The sequence below is a fragment of the Branchiostoma floridae genome, chromosome 8 (assembly GCF_000003815.2).
Source record: "Branchiostoma floridae strain S238N-H82 chromosome 8, Bfl_VNyyK, whole genome shotgun sequence".
Lineage (NCBI taxonomy): Eukaryota > Metazoa > Chordata > Leptocardii > Amphioxiformes > Branchiostomatidae > Branchiostoma > Branchiostoma floridae.
Window position 1 is genome coordinate 20,002,110 of NC_049986.1, and position 22,645 is coordinate 20,024,754.

General features: G+C 41.6%; 1 protein-coding gene across 1 annotated transcript; it reads right to left on the minus strand.

Annotated features, from left to right (window-relative positions):
• Positions 1 to 795: 795 nt before the first annotated feature.
• Positions 796 to 21,566, minus strand: LOC118421479 (N(G),N(G)-dimethylarginine dimethylaminohydrolase 1-like). Its single transcript, XM_035828792.1, has 7 exons — positions 21,350 to 21,566; positions 7,780 to 7,953; positions 3,831 to 3,936; positions 3,020 to 3,168; positions 2,114 to 2,224; positions 1,460 to 1,588; positions 796 to 944 (listed from the first exon to the last, which is right to left on the minus strand). Exons 1-7 carry the CDS (start codon positions 21,473 to 21,475, stop codon positions 843 to 845), a joined length of 897 nt encoding a protein of 298 aa, XP_035684685.1. The 5' UTR covers positions 21,476 to 21,566; the 3' UTR covers positions 796 to 842.
• Positions 21,567 to 22,645: the final 1,079 nt, after the last annotated feature.

Sequence of the window (22,645 nt, forward strand, 5' to 3'; positions counted from 1 at the left end):
CTAACTTGGTGTTGGTTACGTAAAGTTTAGTTTTTTTCCACAATGTCATTTACCAACACAGATGAACTTTCATGCTAAGGGTCATAGACCTGTTTCATCATTTAGTACTACACTCCTAACAAACTCTGTTCAAATATGGTGTGCACCAAAGGCATGGGTTTCCAAGCACCAAGAAAGACTGAATATTTTCAAGTACTTGCCAAGTCCAGATCTCAATTTAGACAAGACAGCTGACATACATATATGTATATTTCATCTATCCTGTCCCTGTTTTAAGTCCTATTTTTGCTGCATTTTCTTTGTTTAAAGCAGTTTTGTAATCTTCCAGTGATCAGGAAAAGGTTTCTTTGTCTCTGTCAACTTTGACAGCATAAGTACACTAAGTACATGTACTTGAATGGTATGACATTGCCAAAATTGACACAGGCATTTGGCACAGAACGAATGGCAAACGGAGCAAAATGGCAGATATGGGAAAACAGGAATAAGAATGAAATCATCAAGGTAAAACCATGAAACAGGTCTGTGTTAGCTTACGTCGCTACCCAGGCATTGGTTAGGCCCCACTGTGGTATGGAATGTAGTCATTTAGAGACCACCCCAATGCCTGGGGAGCAAGGCTATAACGTGTCATACAGTCAAACCTGTACAACTGACCAACCACCTTTACATTAGGACCACCTGCCCAATGTGACCACTTTTTGATGATCTGATAGACATTTTTTCCATTGACACAAGCCTTAAGAATCATGTCTATAGTGACCACCTCTTTACATAGATTTGATCAGCCCATGGAGAGATCTTCTTGAACAGGTCTGACTGTAAACATTTGCTGACTAACTCTAGATAAAGACTGTGAGAGCGCTGAGGGTCACCCCAACTTTGGCCAGCTCCGAGTTTGACACGATCACCTTCTTCAGGTCAGCAAGTTTAGCCTCGATGACCTGTAGAATAATGAGAGAAAGAAACAGAAAGGTGATATCGATCCTAGTATAGAAGAGTTTTAAAATGTAAAATGTTCATTCCGTTACAATCTGTAATTCTAAGGATGGAGTCTGCTATCACAGAGATTTCTGACAACAAAGTTTTTTTTCCAACAACAGACACTGGACATGTCCAAGGTGCTGAATTCTGTGTTCTGCTGTGCTGCCATTCGATGGATGTTTCCTTTTAACTTAGAAGTTTGTCCTTCTCAACAGAATGCTTTTAATCGTCTTAAGAATCTTTCAGGATTTTGTTGTCGCTAAAGTCTGCTAAAACCACTGTCAAGAAGGACTGTGTAAACTACCAACAACATCAGCCCTAAAAAAGGACAGAGGTCTGGTCAAAAGCAATGTAATTTTAGTGATTTAACTCATAGTATTCCAGATTCTTTGAATGGTGCTACATGCACTCTACCTCCCTGTACTTTTTGTACTTTTACTCCATTTGCAAACACATTAACTATCATTAACCCCACCTCTGTGCTTTTAGGAATCTCCTCCTGAGTTCTGTGCACCAGAGAGCCATTGACAAACACACAGTCCACCGCCGAGTCCTCGGGTAGACACAGCACCTTGTACTTGTACTCTGCCTTCTCAATGATTTGCTGTGATAAGGTAGAAAATAAAACACACTGTGAGATACATAGACTGGAGAATTTTAATGCAATGGCCTTAAGGGTTGCTAAAATTAATTGTCCTTAAACAACAAAAATTGTAAGAACATCAATTCCAACATTAGAGTCTGGTATTCGAATTTAGCCAGCGGCACATTGGTGCCCTAAAAGCGTGTTAAAATCATATTAATGAAGCCTTTGTGATTATAATAAAGGTAGAAACCTGTATGATGAATACAGACTAGTCTGGAACACCCATATTAAGTGTTATCATGACCAAGGCACCGGTATGCAATCATGTAAAGATTCTTCAAAGCTTTCACAAACATCAAAATTGTCAATGTTTTACAGGTTGTTTTACAGGATAAGTTCTTACTTTGATAACACTCTAAGCATCATTCCTCTATCAAAACAGAAAACATGATATAGAACACCAAATACTACTTCTAAAAGATATTGACAGTTTTCCTTCAATTAAAACTTCAGGTTATTTTGTAGAGTAACTTGAAGATTTACTTCGATGACCCTCTGAGCGTCCTCCCCCTCCCCTGCTGCGATGATGTCAGGCCCTGCCATGGACAGGTAACTCTGCAGGGGGCGGTCTCCCTGGATGTACAGGGATGTCACCTAGGTAACAACCAATCACAGTGTGAATAGAGTAACCTGATATGGACAGGTAACTGCAGGGGGCGGTCTCCCTGGATGTACAGGGATGTCACCTAGGCAACAAACAACCAATTAGGAGGCTCTCATGGTAATATGATGTATACCCTACCATACATGTTGTATATGGCCAGGCAACTCTGCAGGCACTTGGGATAATGTGATATCTAGTGGCTATGTCAAGCCCTGCCATGTATGGACAGGTTACTCTGGATGAACAGGGATGTCAACAAACAACCAATCAGGAGGCACTCAGAATAATGTGATATCTACCTCCATGTAGAATTATACCCTGCTACTGAAACTTGCTGACCTACATGTTATGTTATTTGTAATTGGTATTACAAGTTAAAAGACATTACTACGAAATGTAAAGTTTATTGCAAATTCTTGCCCGTGGGCTGAAAACAATATCACAAGTGTCTAATCTCGTCTAAAACTAGTAAAAGCTAATTCTAGATCCTGGGTTATTGGGTTCGATGCCTTTTTCGACGACAGTGGAAGACGAAAGATCCCACCTTTTCCATTATGTGTCTGATGTTAGAAGGAGAATTGGTTTCTTGTTGTCAGTGAATGTAAAGAAGTTTGGGTGGAATTTGGTGGTCTCTTCAAACAGCTCTTTTCTTTCGTGATCGTAGAAAGAGCAGTTTGACATCAAATGTGTTTCGTCTTCCACCACGTTTGACGTGCATTGTTTGCACGTTCTTTCACACACAGGTAGTACATGTAGCTACAAAACAAAGTATTTTGAATTCGCACCTGGAAGTCTGGGAAGACTCGTGCAAGGAGCCTGGCGCCGGCGTCGTTCTTCGGAGCGGGTTTCTCCTTCTTCCTGCTGGGCATCCTGCGGGTTGGGCTCTGCGGCGCGTTGTTGTTGCTTTCCGTCACTCGCACGAAAAACTCCCTGCCTGAAAAACAATAATAATAATAATATGTACTGGTCTTAGGTGCAAATGTACAGTTCTTATCGAGCAGAACTGTCATCGGCACACCAAATCAGTGTGTGTCGTCATCAATGTCCTTGTACATCCCATTCCACTGTGCCTTGTCCGCTGCATGCATGGTCCTGCAGGCATTTCAGCATATAAGGTGCCAGCTTGACATTCTGATTGCCTGAAAAACTACGGCAATATAAGATGTTTTTATCATGTGAATATCGCTCTTTGGAGCGGTTTTCTCCTTCTTCTTGCTAGGCAGCCTGCAGGTTGGGCTCTGCGGCGCGTTGTTGTTGCTCTCCGTCACTCACACGAAAAACTCCCTGCCTGAAAAACAACAGCAATATAAGATGTTTTTATCATGTGAATATTGTTCTTCGTTAATTCACAGTTAGGATGAATCCTGTTTTCCAACAAGATCTCTCTCACATCTTTCTCCAGTGTCACTGATGACTTGAAGACACCGGATGGCTGTCTGAAACGTCTGACCATTTCCAAAACCATATCCAGTTGCCTGAGTAACTGCTTTTTGGCGTATCTTATTACCTGGATGTCTAGTCTTCATTGACGTAAAGTACTTCTTCTTGATAGTATTCTAGTCATAATCTGAACAGCAGCGCCCCCATGTGACTCACCAGTGAACAGCACGTCCCTGCCGTCCAGCGTAGCCTCGATATCCCTCAGTTCCGCCACATTCCCCGCCCCCAGCTGTTCCTCCAGAACTTCCTTCACTGCCTTCAGCTGCATGGGGAAACAGACATACAAATAAACAAATAAACAAACAAACAAATTATTAAAATGCTTTTGAGATGTCCCTCAGTTCAGCCACATTCCCCGCCCCCAGCTGTTCCTCCAGCACTTCCTTCATTGCCTTCAACTGGGGAAACAAACAAACAAACAAATGAATTTTTAAAATGTTTTTTTGAGATGTTCAAGGTATGCTCCTTTCTCCTTCACAAATTACTGTTGAAAGCGCATCTGAAACAATGATGATGATGAATTTATTGTCACAGTAAAAATCAGTTCAGTTAATCTCTTTTCTTTCTACCTGATCAGAAGTTTTAGTTTAAGTAAGTCCTCAACAATTTTTTTTCTTCAATAATTCAGTGTTTGTTTCCTTCATTCTCTTGGCTCTCAGTGTTTTCTTGTTTTAATTTTTGCTTTAACAGATGCTTATAATTTCATACTACATGTATCTTCAAGTATAAAATGCAGGTAGAAGAGCCTGACTGAGACCTGGGCTGAGATTACAGCTAGGATCGTAAAACATCTTAATTTGTGGTCCTACTTCAAAAACTTAACTTTCACCTCCCAGACCCACTTGAAAATCAGAGCCACCTACCAACCAAAGATTGTTGTTATAAACACTTCTCCTAATCACCCTTCACCTGCCACTGTTTCCAACATGCTCACTTACGCAGGGTAATGGTAAAACAAACACTTAGTCAACTTAACAACTTAAACATACAAAAATGTACAAGTGCTTAGAACTGCTGTCAATGACGTTTTGTAATTTAGGGGACCATTTATTTTATGACCTTTCCAGCTAGTATTCCCTTTAGAAGTCAGATCATTTTACAATTCTGTGTATTCGGTGACAAGTCAATAATGGCTAATTCATTTCAATTTACATGTTTTTAAGAAAGCTGAAATGAAATGAAAAATGTTTCTGATTTTAAAATCTTATAAAAGGTAGATATCTTTTGTTCATTCAAATTGTATTTTCATTACCTTTCAAAATCAAAGATTATGTTCAAGTGCATCATCACCCTAGCTGTGGTATCAATGAAACACCCCCTGGCCTTGGCGCACTACTAAGGCATTAATGAATCTCCCCTTCAGCCATGTTGCTGCTGTAAAAGTCTCTATATATAGAGTAAAGGCTGTGAAACACCCCCTGGCCTTGGCCCACTACTAGGACATTAATGAATCTCCCCTTCACTCAATGTTGTTGCTGTAAAAGTTGGGTATAAATAAGTCAGAGTAAAGGCTGGAGGCAGTCTGTGTAATCACCAACTCCTCTGCAGCGTAGCAACGCTCTAATCGACAATTCTACCCACTCAAAGAAGGCAATTCCAGACCTTGCAGGGCTCAAAATACTTTTTTCCTGCATATCTGCAAAGTTACCTGCACCAGACAAATTTGACCTGCACCACTCTGAATTTAGGATGTATAACAACACTCTAATCAACAATTTTAACCACTCAAAGAAGGCAATTCCAGACCATTCGGAGAACCCTTGTCAGGGCTTAAAATACTTTTTTTCTACATACCTGCCATGTTACCTGCACCAGTCTGAATTTAGAAAGTATAACAACACTCTAATCAACAATTCTAACCACTCAGGGAAGGCAATTTCAGACCATTCTAAAACCCTTGTCAAGGCTTGAAATACTTTTTCTGCATACCTGCCATGTTACCTGCACCAGTCTGAATTTAGGAAGTATAGCAACACTCTAATCGACAATTCTACCCACTCAGGGAAGGCAATTCGGAGAACCCTTGTCAGGGCTCGAAATACTATTTTATGCATACCTGCAAATTATTACTGGCACCAGACAAATTTTACCTGCACCACTCTGAATTTAGGAAGTATAGCAACACTCTAATTGACAATTTTACCCACTCAGGGAAGGCAATTCCAGACCATTCTCAGAACCCTTTCAGGGCTTGAAATACTTTTTTCTGCATACCTGCAATGTTAACTGCACCAGACAAATTTTACCTGCACCACTCTGAATTTAGGAAGTATGGATCATACTAAAATTAATGCTAGTTTACCTTTATCTGTTGGGTAATCTATATTTCGTTGCTTTTAAAAATAGGGTATTTAGGCACATCAAATCAACAGGTGGTAGTTTTAAACTGCAATATACTGAAAATATTGCAATTTGAAACTAACGTCCGTCAACGTGATGTCCCAAAATATCCTGTTTTTAAAAGCAACGGATATAGATTACCCAACGGATAAAAGTGACCATTACATGGACCAGTGCAGGTTAGGTGCAGGTAGACATCAGAAATACCTGCACAGCTCCAATGTTACCTGCTCTAACATGGTAGTGCTATTTCGATCCCTGCTTGTTATAAGCCAAGATTCGTGTTGATTTAGCAGAGTAAAGCTGGCAGAACGGCCTGGCGATTAGGTCCATCGGTAATGACGGCAGTTTGAGCACAAATTCATCCCCAAGCAATTACTGAAGATTGGGGATTATGGAGACCTTGGCATTCTGTCAGCAGTAAACTTGGTGTCCTTTATGCCATAACAATTCTATTTGTCCTTCAGGGCACAGCAATTTTACTTGTAGATTCTTGGATTTTGACAAGACATATTGTAAAGCCAACATGTCAAAACAGAACTCTTTTAAACACATGTACCTCATAGTCTGACACTGTGCATGAACAAACTTAAAATGAGAAAAGTATGTGAAAAAGAAAAAAATAGCTGCAATGGTACCAGGTAGACACCAGAAATACCTGCACAGCTCCAATTTCACATGCACTAACATGGTAGTGCTATTTCGAGCCTTTCTTGTTTAAAGCAAGTTAAGCAACCATGTTGATTTAGCGGAGGAAAGCTGGCAGAACAGCCCGGCGATTAGGCCCATCGGTAATGACGGCAGTTTGAGCACAAATTCATCCCCGAGCAATTACTGAAGATTGGGGATTATGGAGACCTTGGCATTCTGTCAGCAGTAAACTTGGTGTCCTTTCAGGTTAGGCCATAACAAATGTATTTTTTGGTTCTACTGAAAAGTCTCAGACCGATCCTATCAAACACCATTTACAAACAAGTCAGGGTTCTAGTCAGGATTTTATTTTAGCGTAGTGGGAATGGCATGGTAGCAAAGCGACTAATCAGGAGATTGGTGTGGAAGGGGGGGTCTTGGTCCTTCCACAGTGAGATTTGAAGATGTAGAGTTAAAAGTTAGGATTTTGGGGTCAGTTTTGAGTGGCAAATCATCATTTTTCATTGTTCAGACATTTATCAGTCATTGTTGAACAAGCAAATGACAGCAAAGCACCACTACACTAGTTAAAAAGTAGCATAGTGGCCCTTATTTTAGCGTAGGGGTCACAAATTTTAGCGTAGTGGCCCTTATTTTTAAGCGTAGGGGTCACAAATTTTAGCGTAGTGGCCCTTATTTTAGCGTAGGGGTCACAAATTTTAACGTAGTGGCCCACTACGCTAAAATGCACTAGCTAGAACCCTGCAAGTAAACCCCCTGTTTGAGGAACAATGTCTCCATGATTCATCATCCTATGCAGGGACATCCAACCGGCGAAACCGGGTAACCCTGCTTTTTCAACCATCACCCTTAGTTCCTGACCAGATATTATTGAGCTTATCCTTATGTATGTGAGATCCCTTTTGAAAACTGAAAGGTCTATTCTCTGATTGGCTGACAGCTGGTTTGTGGCGACGCCCACAGGAACTAAGGGTGACGGTTGAGAAAGCAGGGTACATCCAGACAGGCGGTCTCTCCATTGGATGTCCCTGCTTAGGAAGAATTGCATATGATTGAACAGCTTTGATATTGGTCTATTGTAAGTGATAATGAAAAAGTTGATATCCATCATCACCTCTTTCCTGCGGTCGGGATTGGTCGGCCGCGTAACGAATGCTATCCCATCAACCACCACGGCGGTGTCCGCCACGCACGCGCATCCCGGGCACTCCTCATCGGCGGGAATGGTGATCACTCGCAATCCCAGGGTCCTCAGCGTGTCCACGTACGTGGTCCACTCATCTCGGGCCTGAAAACAATTGTAAGATAAAGATTAGATAAGAATATAAAATCATAAGAGATTGACACAACAAGTTACTACCATCTTTTCAACATCTACATCAGAGCTGACTACAACCATGAACAGAGACGGTGGGCGCCATAGGCTTCCTGCAACGTATGATCCACTGCTTACTGAGTCACGTGTTCTATCTGCATACTAACGTGATGTCACAACAGCAGTGGACTGTTCATTCCTTGACAAAGACGTGCTGTTCAGTGCTGTAAAATTTGGGTGAGTCCAATTTTGGTGTTGGAATTATTACACTATTTACAGTTCAATATTAACCTTTTCAAGATGTCAACCTGGAGACCATACTGTAACTTGTGTGTAAGGTTTGAATCCTGACACTTTGTTCCCATGTCTCCCAGGGCTGTTGACTCGTTCATTGATTTCTACGGCCAGTCCCTTGTACACGTCTATGTAGAGTTAATTTGGACATCCCATCTCCCGTCACGACTTCACTGATGCCACGCAATTAATTATCAACTGTATATAGATCAGGTATCTGATTGTCCAATTGATTTTAATTTTCTTTGTTCACCACAGATTTATCAACCTGATGAAACTCAGAGATCTAGTTTGAAAATTTTCTTCCCAGCCTGCATGTTTCTGTCTGTGAAAGCCAGAGCCAATGATTAAACTATGAACAGGCTTAAGCTACCTGAAAAGTAATACACTCAGGACTGTGTTGGCTGTTACTAAGTGTGTTAGCTTCAACGACTCGATCATTGATTTCTATACCAGAGAAATACATATTGGCAAAGCATCCCTCCCAGTCCGTCAGTCTCTCACCCCCCATCTGCTTAGGCTTAGGTCACAATTCGAAAAAGGGGCCTTGCCGGGCAATTCACGGGCTGTTTTTTGGCACTTTCGGGCGTGACCCCTGCGTTGCCCTGTGGGACACTCGCGGCTGCCGGGGTATTTTGAGGCCCGGCCGGGACCCTGGTTCAATTTAAGTCTGAGTTAAAATGAACCAGGGACCCGCTCGTACAACCACCCCGCGACCTAATCGTGACAACACCGAGAGGGACCCCTCCGGTTGCCGGCAGTCTGTCGGAATAAATTCGTTACGTCAAAGACCAGGTTTACGGAATAAAAGTGTGTAATTCGTAACACCGGGTCAAATATGTGACGTCACAGATCACGTGAAAGGACAATAGCCGTGAACTTACACGTATCACACAGTTCTCGTATTACAGTGGAGTTAAGTGCATAGCGCTATACCAAGGGAAAGGAGAAGACCAGGGGAAACAGCCCTTAGCCCACTAGGCAGGCGGAAGAATTCAGCAACAGAAACTTCTGCAGACAAGGGCTGAACAGAGGGGGATAGGACAACACACCACGCAACAGACCACATAATAGGCTGCATCACTGAGAAGCAGGACGAACAGATAGCCTCCTTCATAGAAAGCTTCTATGTTTTTTACGATATTACAACCCCAGACTATAGAAACAAGCTGAAGAAAGATGTTTGGCTGAAGAAGGACGTTTCCTCTGCAATTGGCCGACGGAACGCCAAACTTGCAGTCATTCGGACCCATAAGCCATTTTTTTTTCGTTTTACAAATATAAAAATATAGGCCTCAACAGTTTGGCAAGTCATCCGCCGACATTAAAAATTCCAATAACATGTTTATTTAGTTTAGGTTAGAAACGTAACAGTGCCGCACGTCAGTGCGAGTGCGAGGAAAAGTTGGCGAAAAAAACCGTGCCGCAGTGAACGGACCCCGACGTACCGCACCAGTACTCCAAGTTCAATGATGTACTACCTTAAGTGAATGCAGGCAATGCTTGTTTTTATACCCCTTAAAGAGTGCCCACCAGGAGCCTGCCTGGTTCCCTGCCGTTGTTCGCAGGGCATGCGGCAGGGACCCTACAACTGCCCCACCGGGCTGTGAGAGACAAACGTTACCCTGTCGGACCCCGCAGGGGTGACTACAGGACACCGTCAGAACATCTGACGGGTGTCTGCCGGAGACGAACCTAGGAATGTGGAAATTTTTTAAAGAAAAATGACGGGGTGTCCGCCGGAACACTCCGGGACCCCCACGGGGCAGCGCGAAGGCAACGTTTGATTGTGACCACGACCGCCGGTAAACAGCCGGTGTCCGCCCGACTTCAGAGCCCGGCCGGGGCTACATCCCTGACGGGCACCGGGCCAATTGTGACCCTAGCCTTAACGTGTCTGCATTGACTGCATACAATCAATTATCGACTGTGAAGACCAGGCATTTGATTGTCTGATTCAGTGATTGTCTCTAATTTTCTCACGTTATATGATATAATCATACTGAGCTTCTTCGTTACCAGTCAGTGACAGCCAAAGCCAATGATTACACGTCTAGTATGAATGGGCTAATTTGGCTAACGAAACTTAAAGATGCTCCTATGTCTGGGCTGTTAGCTTCAATGACTATTTCATTGATTTCTACACCAGAGAAATACATATTGGCAAGGCTTCCCTCCAAGACGTAACACCTCGACGCAAAGTTAATTTGAACACCCCATCTCCCAAACACGTCTTCATTCACTCTGCACAATCAATTACCGACTGCAGGCATTTTACTGTCTGATTCAGGGAGCGTCTTTTCAGTGGAATTACTGATTGTCTAATTCGGTAATTTTCTTAATGTTACATGATCATAGCTTTTTCCCTGCCTGTGACAGCCAAAGTCAATGATTACAGTCATCTAGTAGTATGAATATGGTTATTAGCTACCGTAACTACTTGAAGCTAGCTATAGTGTGTCTGGGCTGTTAGCTTCAATGACTCGATCATTGATTTCTATATACCAGAAAAATACATATTGACAATGCCTCCCTCCCAGTCTGTTAATAAAAGTGTTATACATCGACGCAGAGTTAATTTGAACACCCCTTCTCCCAAACATGTTTTCATTCACTCAACAAAATCAAGTACTGACTTTGCATTGACCAGGCAATTTTGATCGTCTGATTCAGTGAATCATTTTCTTAAGTTATCAATATGTGATACATGTATAATCATACCTTAAATAATCTTCCCTGCCTGTTATGGCCAAAGTCAATGATTACATGTCTAGTATGAATAGGGTTATTAGCTACCTGAACTAAGATGCTCTTGTGTCTGGTTGTTAGCTTCAATGACTTTTTTATTGATCAAAACCCTAGCAAAATACATGTTGGCAACACCTCCCTCCAAGACGTAACACCTCGACGCAAAGTTAATTTGAACACCCCATCTCCCAAACATGTCTTCATCGACTCAACAAAATCAATTACCGACTGTACAGGCATTTTACTGTCTGATTCAGTGAGTGTCTTTTCAGTTGAATTACTAATTGTCTAATTCGGTAATTTTCTTTGTTATATGATATAATCATAGCTTCTTCCCTGCTAAATGTGATGGCCAAAGTCAATGATTACAGTCATCTAGTAGTATGAATAGTGTTATTAGCTATCGCAACTACTTGAAGCTAGTGTGTCTGGGCTGTTAGCTTCAATGACTTGTTCATTGATTTCTACACCAGAAGAACTATATTGGCTACGCCTCCCTCCCTGAGTCCGTTACACATCGAAGCAGAGTTAATTTGGATCTCCCAAACATGTCTTCATCGACTCTACACAATCATGTCAATCAATTATCGACTTTGCAGACCTGTCATTTGATTGTCTGATTCAGTGATTTTCCCTAATTTTGTTAAGTTATATAATATATTATAGCCTATGATGGTCAAAGTCAATGATTACAGTCATCTAGTAGTATGAATAGGGTTATTAGCTACCGTAACTACTTGAAGCTAGTGTGTCTGGGCTGTTAGCTTCAATGACTTGTTCATTGAATTCTACACCTGTCCAGAAGAATACATATTGGCTACGCATCCCTCCCTGAGTCCGTTACACCTCGACACAGAGTTAATTTGGGCACACCATCTCCTAAAGTTGGTAATTGATTGTCTAGAGTCCGAAGACGGCGTGTTCAAATTAACTTTGCATGGATGTGTAACGGAGTCTGGACTGGGAGAAATGTGTTGTCAATATGTGTTAATGGCTAAGTGTAGAAATCAATGAAAGAGTCAGGGGCTTAAACAGTTGGCCAGACACCGTGAGGAGCATGTTAGTTCAGTTAGCTAAAATGATTCATATACTAAGTCTAGTTTTATTATTGGCTTTGGCGGTCAGAGGCAGGGAAGAAGCTATGATTAATGTTATATGACATATAACATACTAAGAAAACTAAAGATAATGATTAACTGAATGAGACAATCATTGCCTGGTCTGTACAGTCGAAGATTGATTTTGTTGAGTCAATGAAGACATGTGTACAGACTAGTTACTAATAGTTTTTTGATTGTATAATTCAGTGAATTTCTTTCTTTATAAATTATGTGATATAATTAAATAAATTATATAATATAATTAGTATTAGCTTCTTGCCTGCCTGTGATGGCCAAAGCCAATGGTTACAGTCACTTTGTCTAGTAATAGTATGAAATTCAATACACTTAGTATTAGCTATCTGAACATAGAGGCTCCTGTGTCTGCCCAACTGCTTAAGCCCCAATGACTTTTTCATTGATTTCTATGTCTAGCAAAATACATATTGGCAATGCCTCCCTCCCAGTCCGTTACACATCAACGCAGAGTTAATTTGGACACCCCATCTTGGGCAGACATGTCTTCATTGAGTCTACATCAATTATCGACTGTGAAGACCAGAGACAATTTTTATTGTCTGATTCGGTGCCTTTCTTTAATTTCCCTATCATAATAAGCTTCTTCCCTGCCTATGAGTGACAGCCAAAGCCAATTATTACATGTCTCGTATGAAAAGGCTTATTTAGCTACCGGAACTAAGATGCTCTTGTGTCTGGTTGTTAGCTTCAATGACGTTTTTATTGATCGAATCCCTAGCAAAGTACATATTGGCAAAGCCTCCCTCCCAGTCCGTTACACATCGACGCAGGCTTAATTTGGACACCTCATCTCGGCCAGACATGTCTTCATTGAGTCTGTGCAATTAATTACCGGCCGTGTGGACGGCGTTCAATCGTCTGATTGTCTTCTCGGAATCAATCGAATAAATGTAAATGCCGAAACGTTTCCACAATAAAAGAAGCAGTTTCTTCAAGATCTCTCCAGTGTCACTGACGAAAGATAGTGAAATTTTTCTTTGCTGTCTGGAACGTCTGACAGCCTCGAAAATCGAGCAACTGCTTTTTGGTATCTTATTACCCGGATGTCTAACCTTCATCGATGCAGAAATGTTCGTGGCAGTTTTACGTTCACAGATTCTGTGAGGCCGCTTCACCGCAAACTGAAACATTTTTTCCATAACAATATGTGACTATTACAGTGTATGGCGCTACCGCGAAGTCAAAGCCTTACCACAAACACTCCATTTTCCTGCTTTCGCGAAATTAAAGCCTTGAAAATTTAAATGCATTTTACGGTATTTCCTCCATCCATGCTGTACACGTAACTACTTCAAGACATAAACTTAAGGAGTTACGGTCATCTTGAGACATCAAACGTTTCAATCGAGTCAGGGGCAAAAATCACCTCGGAACTTAATGAAATATCGAGGATAGAGTCCCTGGCCATCCCAACGGTTACCCCTAACTAGTCAAAAGGGATTATGGGGGACTCCGCCATTTGATTACATCGAGAAGGACACCAGCAGAGGAGGAATATTATTTGGGCCGGCTGAAAGGATTTCACAGTTCTAGTAGTGAAGACATGTCTCCCTAAAAAATGGGTTCTTACAGAAAAAGAGAGGAAAATAGGAAATCGTACTTTTAAAATATCATAAATCATACAATAACATTAGAGTTAACCATCCAGAAAAAAGCAATGAACTATCATTCACCTTTAATTTTAGCATTAAAAGAACGTAACTGTCACTAATACATTCGACTTCATTCAATCTCTTACTAATGTACTTGATTGTTTCTGAACTCCAGGCCACTTAATTCAGCAAGGATGACAGCTGAGCAGATTACGACTGGATAAAATACAAATTACTGGCCACTTGAGTCTATTTATTTTCATCACAAACCCTGAAATGATAGGGGTTCAATCGACTTATCCAATCTACATAAAAATGTAGACAACATGTCATTTGGTTAGATGTATACAATGTGACACTGACAGCTAATGATATTATTTTACCACTCCGTTAGTCTACTGCAATAGCAAGGGTAGAAAGTGCAAGTTTGGGTGCAACGGATCATTAAAAATCGAAAAATCTTCAGATTTATTCAAAAAATCTATGTGCTAGATCCTGAGATCTTTTGAGACAATCTTGAGATTTTTCATGAGTATCTTGAGATCTCTATTTGCTTCATGGGACATTTCCATAATTATAATGGTTCTTTCTGAACATACAATGTATGGCATTAAATCTGATCATAGGTACTGACAAAGTACAGACTTTATCCTGCACCTTTATGCATTGACCGTCCTAAAAGCTATTACTATAAGTCCCTCCACATCCATCCATACTGTTGCCTGCCCCAGTTCTATACCAGCCAGTGGCCTTGGAGTGGACAGTGGGAGGCAGGTATGAAATGATTGACATACAGAGTCTGACTTATGTCTTTCCAAAACATCCTTCCATCTACTGAACCTCCTTGCATACACGCAGCCATCTAATTGCAGCCTGCCCCAGTTTTGTACCAGCCAGTGGCCTTGGGCAGTTGGAGGCCTAGTTTATGGCCATGTTAATATAATTCACTGTTTTCTATCCCAATGTGCATTATAAAAGAAAATGATTTACAAAGGAGGTCAGCGGTTTAAGCTAGCATTAAAAAGTCACATCTTTTTAATGATCAGTGAGCTTTATATTCACTTAACAAACGCTATAACGCTATATAACGCTAGTGTCTTCTTTCAAATTGAATGTTACAAAAGATTTGAGTCGAGATTGATGACTAATTTGAATGATAAAAGATAAGGACCATCATTAGAAACGAGCCATTGAAAAACCACCAGCATTTAATCTGTTGTAACTACCACCTCTTTAGTAACTATACACCCTCCTGCTGGTGGGAATGGACAGTTACTAATACTATAGTACACTGTATATAGACTGGAATAGACTATGATTCTTATGTGTGCCTCTTGTGATTCCTGGTAATCAGTCACACCCTAGGAGGAGAGCTGGGTAGAGTTGATGGACAACAGGCTCCTATATCCTTATCTCTGGGGTTAATCATGGGTGAAAAATCAATTATCCACAGATAACCTAGTACATGATTCTATTTGGTTTTGTTTCCATATCCTTCAGGCATAACGCTAGTTCACCTTTATTTCTATCCGTTGGGTAACCTATATCCGTCGCTTTTAAAAAACAGGGTATTTGGGGATATCACGTTGACAAATATTGCATGGTTTGCAATTTCAATATTTTTAGTAGATTGCAGTTTAAAGCTACAACCCGTCGACTAGATGTGCCTAAATATACTATTTTGAAAAACAACGGATATAGGTTACCCCGCAGATAATGGTGAACTAGCGTTACATAAGAATCACAATGGAAAAGTGTTCAAGTTTGCGTTGACTGTATGGCTGCCTCTGTGAAAATTCAAGCGTCCGAAACGGCTAAGACGGCGTCTACAAGCGTCCAAAGGCGTCTGAGCGCGTTTCAAACTCTCTGGACGCGTCCATTGCAGTCAGAAACGGCCGCGAACACATCGTGAGCGTCCGGGCCGTTCTGTCCGTTTTTTTGTTGGACGCCCAGACGGCTGAAAGACGTCTGAGACGGCCGTCTGAGACGGCCACTGATGGGGCTATAAAATACTTAGGAACCCGACGCCCTCAGACGGCTTGCGTCTGTCCTTATCCCCACGGGAAACATGACGTTTTAACTTCTGCACATGCGCCAATTTCAGCGGGTGAATTCGAATTTCAGACCGTTGAACAATCCGGCGGTTGCAGGACATATGTTCAGAAGGTGACTATTTCTGTGGATTTTATGTCTGTTTGTTAAAATTTTGCTTACTTTTAGACCAAGGACATCACGTCTAGAAGTAGCAGTTGATGTTTCTACGACATTGTGCTGAGGTTGGGTTTACGGCGATGACTTTATTCGTTATTTATACTAAAAAAGAATGTACAAAAATTATTTGTCGTGCGCCGACAAGTGGGATAAATCATACTACTTACCTGAAGCAACTGTGAAACGTAACGGACAGGAGAAATCACAGATGCCGTCAAAAGAAGCAGCGTCCTTCCGTTAGCTGACTGTCGATACTTTGCTGGCACCGGTAAGTGAATACTCATTTTATTCTTATTTTTGTACAACATGTTGTTGCAAAGTTTGCCGACGACGGTTGCAAAGTTTCGGTGCCCTCCCCACATACGCAAAGGAATGATAAAATTTAGGATCTTACTTTGATGCCACAAAATAAAAAGACTTATGAACACGTTGTAAAATACTTGTAAAAAATATCTGTGGTTTCGATTAAGAATGATAATGCTGTTAAAATGTAGATTTAGACAACAGATAATGAGATAGCACCTACCGATTTTGCTGTCAATGAAATCGGCCCTCCCAACTACTAGGGGTTGGGAACTTATGAAACAGACGAATTTGTTTCGCTACCGCGAAATAAAAATGACATATGAGCTTTGTAGAAAATGTATTGCACATTTACAATGTATCCAGTCTTTAATTAAGACTATTGTGATTAAAATGTACGATAGAGAATTATAAAACGTCCTGTATTCACCCTTGATGTTATGTGGACTCGTCCATTATGATGTGCGGGCGGCACGGCGGCACAAAGAGCCGCGGACACGATTGAAGGTCGGATTGAATTTCATACATGTAGCAAAGTTTATCAAACGCCGCGAAGTATGTCTGAATTTACGAAGAAATTTGTTCAAGTTGCGTTTGATTTTAACTAAACCTGACGGCCCGGTCGTGGGTGGTCTTCCACTGCCTGGCTGAATATTTGTTTGTTTGGTATGTGGCAACGCTTGTCCCAACATGCCATAAAATTATAGCCGTGACCGGACGGCGTCAGAAACGGCGTCCAGGCAGCCGTCTACGCACGTTCCAAATTAAATGCACCGGCCCGTTATGAGTTTCTACCGTACTGCCTGACTAACTAAAACTGTGTCTTGAAGAAAAAAATATTTTGCTAGGAGTTTGGCCCAGATATTAACCTTTAATAATATAGCGATGACTGCCTCTTGGCCTTTCATTCCATTTTCTGTCGAATTTTACGATCTGTACCCCCCGTGGGAAGGCGTGGTGGAGGCTACCGCCCGTACCAGCGGCCTGGATTACGCCGTTTATGCCCGTCGCAATCGGCGTCCGATCCGTCCCAGCAGCCTGGATTACGTCATTTACGTCCGTCGCAATCGGCGTCTGGTCCGTCCGCAGAGACGTCTGTTCCCAGCGGGGGGGCCGCCCGACGAAGCGCGGGAGCGTCCGGCTGCCCGCTTTCAGACGCCGTCTCGGACGTCCCGAACGTCCGACCGGACGCGTCTAAAGTGCCAATCTAGACGCGTCCGAGCGTTTGTTATGCCGTTCGGACCGTCTTGGACGTTTCGTCGGGCGTTCAAAAGCCCGTCCCATGCCGTCCGCCGCCGTAACCGTCCAAAGCGTCCCAATAATTTAAGACGCCTTGGACGGTTGTCGCAAACGGCGTTTCGCCGTCTGAGACGCTTGAATTTTCACAGAGGTGAGCTTAATTGCAAGGGTCAGTTACAGAGTAACTAACAGGAGAGGTCAAAGTGGAATCCATAAAGGATTTACAAGGAGATTAAGAAACTAATATCTAAAGGTTTCACAAGGCTATTACACAGGCCAGCTCCTGGGCTTGCTGGCCCCAAGGAAATTGTACCACGGCCTCTCTGAGTTAAGACCCTGAGACATAATGTGCGTTTATACGACCCGGGCTCTAGCAAGATGTTCTTGGGGCATGTTGGCCCTATAGCCAAGGAGCTGTAATCTCCAAGCAGATCCTATGGTGCCATAAGATAGTATCAAAGCTGGCCAAGGACTACAGCCGGCCAAAGGGAGTCAAATACAGTCAAACCTGTATTAGCGGCCACCTTTGCATAACGGCCACCTGCCCATAGTGGCCACTTTTTGTCGGTCCCTTGGATTCGTAATGATTAAGACATAGGCTTAGCGGCCACCTGTCCAACGCGGCCACGGCCACACGATTTCCGGTCCCGCAGGTACATAAACACTGCCGATACGGCCACGCAGACCGCTGATCTATGTTTCGGCACGCGATCGGCTATATACAGCTGCCGTATGGTCACCCTACGCCGGATTTAAAACCTCTTTGATTTGTTTTCAAAACAAAACTTCGTAAACTGGCGCTACCCATACCCGCCGACAAACGAGGTCATATAAGGTCAATAGACGACACCAATATTACGGAGGTAAATTGCGTTAAAGATTCTAATACACTACCGCTTAGGTTAATTTTCATCACAAAAACTGTCTGAATGAATTGTTACAAAGACAAAATAATATGACCTTCAGGCTATGGTGGATTTTTCTTACATTTATTAAGAGATAAGTCTAAAATGACGAGACTTTTCTTGTGAGTACCACATTAGCATAATGGGCGAACCTGACGTGTGAACGCGGGAGGGAACACACGGACGGCGAAGTATCAAAGGATACAAGACGAAAGATCAAAGAAATATGACGATACCGGTCTCTTCAGACAATATAAACTGTGGAACATTTAAAACTTTTTATAGCTTTTATTTTCTTAATACATATAGTGTAAAAATCATTGCAGTACATGTACAGTACTGTATTATGTGAATAAAGATCAGTGGGTACTAAAACCATGTGTAACTTATTGCTTGTAGTCAATTAATTAGCATATTCTCTAAAGGGACCACCTCTCTATAGTGGCCAATTTTGACCAGTCCCTTGAGTGGCCGCTATAGACAGGTTTGACTGTACAGTGGGTTGATAGTCTATATTATGCCAAAATGGATCTGCTTGGAGATTAAAGGAGCTGGCCTGTGTAGGCTGTTGATAACTGAAAGAGCCTGGCACCCAGTATAGTGTCAAGTGAACTGTGAACCAGACAAGGTTTTTTTATTGCACTTTTTTCCATCATGTCTCACTCACATGTCTGTCTTTGATTTTGTGGTTTTCAAAGAATGAAGATAACGGCAGTCTTAACTCTGATATGAGAGCCTGTTCTGGCAACCGTTCTGATAACGTGAACTTAAACATCTGCAATTGTGATATCGGAAAGTAAAAGTATCTATGGAATTTTGATGGAGTTAAGGTTAACTCTATGTCATCTGTTAGTTCACTTTCCTTTTTGACCTGGAGCAACTTAAACTCATGTTCATGATGTTCAATTCAGAGAAAGAAATCAAGGAATTGGCACTTTATTGAAGTGAACATGTTATGAATGACAATGAAGCAATTGCCCTTTAATGACATTTAACTGTTATACATCCAGAGTGACAGGTTGAAATATCATTAGGACCTTTCAATCTCAAAGCAGATCCAGCTCATTCTCAGTTTTTGTAAAACTTAATACAGTGTACTAGAAAGAAAACTGAGCAGAATTCTTATATCTGCTTGGAGATAAAGAACTTCCTACTATTCATTTATAAAATCTTCTGAATGACATAGTCATCTTTCACACACTTCAATTTGTTCAAAGCTCATCTGTGTTAGTAGTCATCATTGTACAATGATAAACTTTCTTCCAATACAAAGGCATACACAGAATGGATCAAATTTTCAATGACCACTGACTTCTTCAGCCAACTTTAATTATGATTTATTGAGATTGAAGAATTTTATCCATGTATACCTATGTGTTTGAAGAAATAAATAGCATTGTACTTTGTTCAAAGCTTCCCTGAGTGCATTTATAACCATAATGTGCATTTATGCCATTCAGCATTTTGGTAAAATTTGTTTATTCCCAAGACCAAAAATTTATATTCCCAATGACAAAATCATTATTTTCTTCAAAAAAATTTCCTCAAGTGCATTTATATTGGTTAATAGGTATTCAGAATTTTGGTTAATTGTTTATTTCAAGAACCAAAGACTTTGATTGGCCATGCCCCAGGTATGTGCTGATAGAACCTAGCCACAACAGGATGCAATGTTTGTGGTGAGGTGGAAGGTCAGTAACATGCTATGTCAATGTTTTAGTTAAAAGGTTCTAATGTTTACATATCAACTATTCTGGTACATATAAGACATACTGTACAGGAAGAAACAAGATAACACATTAACTTAAGTCCTTTTGCAGGGCAATTTCTCAAAATGACACAGAATATGGTCTTTCTCTTCTAAGGCAGATTTTAGAGGCTGGTGCTTTAGATTCATAAACTGAAATAAGAATAGACAATTAGAAAAAATACTACCTGCTTGGTTGTTACATATGTTAAAGACATATACAAACTCAGTTCTATGCAAGAGTAGAAATTTGAATATTCCTCTAACCTAGATAATTGTTATATTAGTTGTGGCAAATGAGATTCTATTCTATGACATTGATTGGAAAGAAAACTGGCCTTTAATAAGCACTTAACAGCAAAATTTAAAATCAATTTTTGAGATTTAAAATGAACAGACGAAACATGAATATAGCGTTGCACTGAAATATTGAATGAAGCGCATAGTTGTAATTGAAGATGGATAACGTTACTAGTAGCAAAGGGAATTTTGCCTGAATTACATCGGACTGTGCAAATCTTCTCAAATCCGCCCTCAATGCAAAAGAATTACAGGGACAACTAGTACCTTCACATCTACCTGTTTGGCAAACAAGCCATGTATTTGCCGAATGCTACTTGAATTTCACAGTACATAAAAACCCTTTTCATCGCCATTCTCAGCGTCTTGCTCTCTTGGCGATTCCCCCTAAAACCCGTGGATATATCGCTGTACGTAAATCGTGTTTCTGTATTTCTGTGACACCTTTTCTGCCCAGCTCTTCCATAATTCATCTGGCAAACAGGCCGAGTTATGCCCGCTATGTCTGTGCTCTCAGGGCGAGTGGAACATAATTTGCACACATCGTCTCCATTCGACACCTCCGATAATAATGCTAAAAGCATATCGGCGCTACAACACGGGGCGTCAGCCAGGTATAACGGTAACAACATCACAACACCTGTGAACCGCACAGGTGTGAGAGGGAAACACGCAGGTGAGAGAAACGTCAGGTAACGGTACTTAGGATGATGTAAGTGAGGTATTCGAGCGGACAATATCGTTACCATGGAAACGGATAACCGTTAGGCCGGGATATAATATAAGAGGCGTTGCAGGCGGGAGATGGTTTCTTTTTGCAACATGGTAGGTTTTCTAGTAGGTATCTTAGGGTTTTAGGTCGCAATACGAAAGTGTGGAAGGCGCACCAACCTTCTGCAGGTCCACCGTGTCCTCCCGCTCCTCTCCCTCGGCCGGAGGGTCTTGCTCGCCCGCCAGGGATCCGGGGATCTCCCGTACGATGGCCGTGGTGAATGTTCCGTAGCCGCGGTCCGCCATGTTCGTGCCGTGAGCTCCGCTCGGCGTCAGGATCAGGTTTCAGCGTCTGTTGTTGGCGGCTGGAGGAGGGAGAACTGACGGGGGAGATCCGTTATGTGTGGGGATAGGGGTGGTCTCAACAAGACTAAAGGCCGCAGCAAGACGATTGTATGGATGACATCCACTGCAGACTCCACATTTAATGCGAGAGGGCGATATAAAAAGAAATTGGGTAAACAATCGCTACAATATTAGTGTCACTTACAAACTAGATTTGTTTCACTTCTATATGTAAGTCAACCTGACAAAACTCCCCTGGTCAATGTACTAGCCTCTATCAGGCTCCATAGGTCGCTGGAAAAAAAGTAGAAATTGGCCAAAAAACACGCCAGAGGAGTTCGATGGCCGAGGAGTACTAGTTCACTGTGCACCGTTTGGGACCTATTAGGCCAGGCCGGCCAATTGAAACACTCCTACTACTAGTACTAGGCTTTTATTCCAAACTTGGCCCAAACCCCCTATTCAGCCAGGCGGAAGTCTGTTAGAGACTAAATTATCCCGTTTCTTTGCCGAATTCTACGAACATACCCCGTAGGGAGGCCTGGTGGAGGCTATTATGATATATGATGTGGGCGGTAGTTAATTAAAACGCGCCCCGCTATTTTAGTACAATCCATCTTGAGCGTTATCTTGATTCATTAGGTTCAGGCCGTTGCACAGAATCAATAAGCAAGATATAAATAGGTGATAATTCTAAGTAGCTACATGTAGGTGGAGAAGTTAAGTCTGAAAATCTGTTCTTGTCTTTCAGGTCAAAAAGTTTGATTTTTTCATGTCAAATAAAGATGGCTGGATACTTTTTTTTACTTATTTTAACTTTTGAGGACAATCTTTTATTTTAGAACGAATCAATGATAATGCGCTTATTGAAAAAAAAAAGAACGCTTGTCTTTAGAAAATCGTTAATATCATAAGAAAAAAAGTGCACCGGCATTAAATTAAGAAGAAAGAGAGAAAGAATATGCTGAAAATTTTAAGTTGAACTGGAAAGGAACCGTATTTTCTTACCCTTCGGTCTTTCAGCGCCCGTGCCCTCATAAAATTAAGGCTTGAAACTGAGAGTGAAACATCGATGAAGGTTAGATATCCAGGTAGTAAGATACGCCAAACAGCAACGTCTGACCGTTTCCA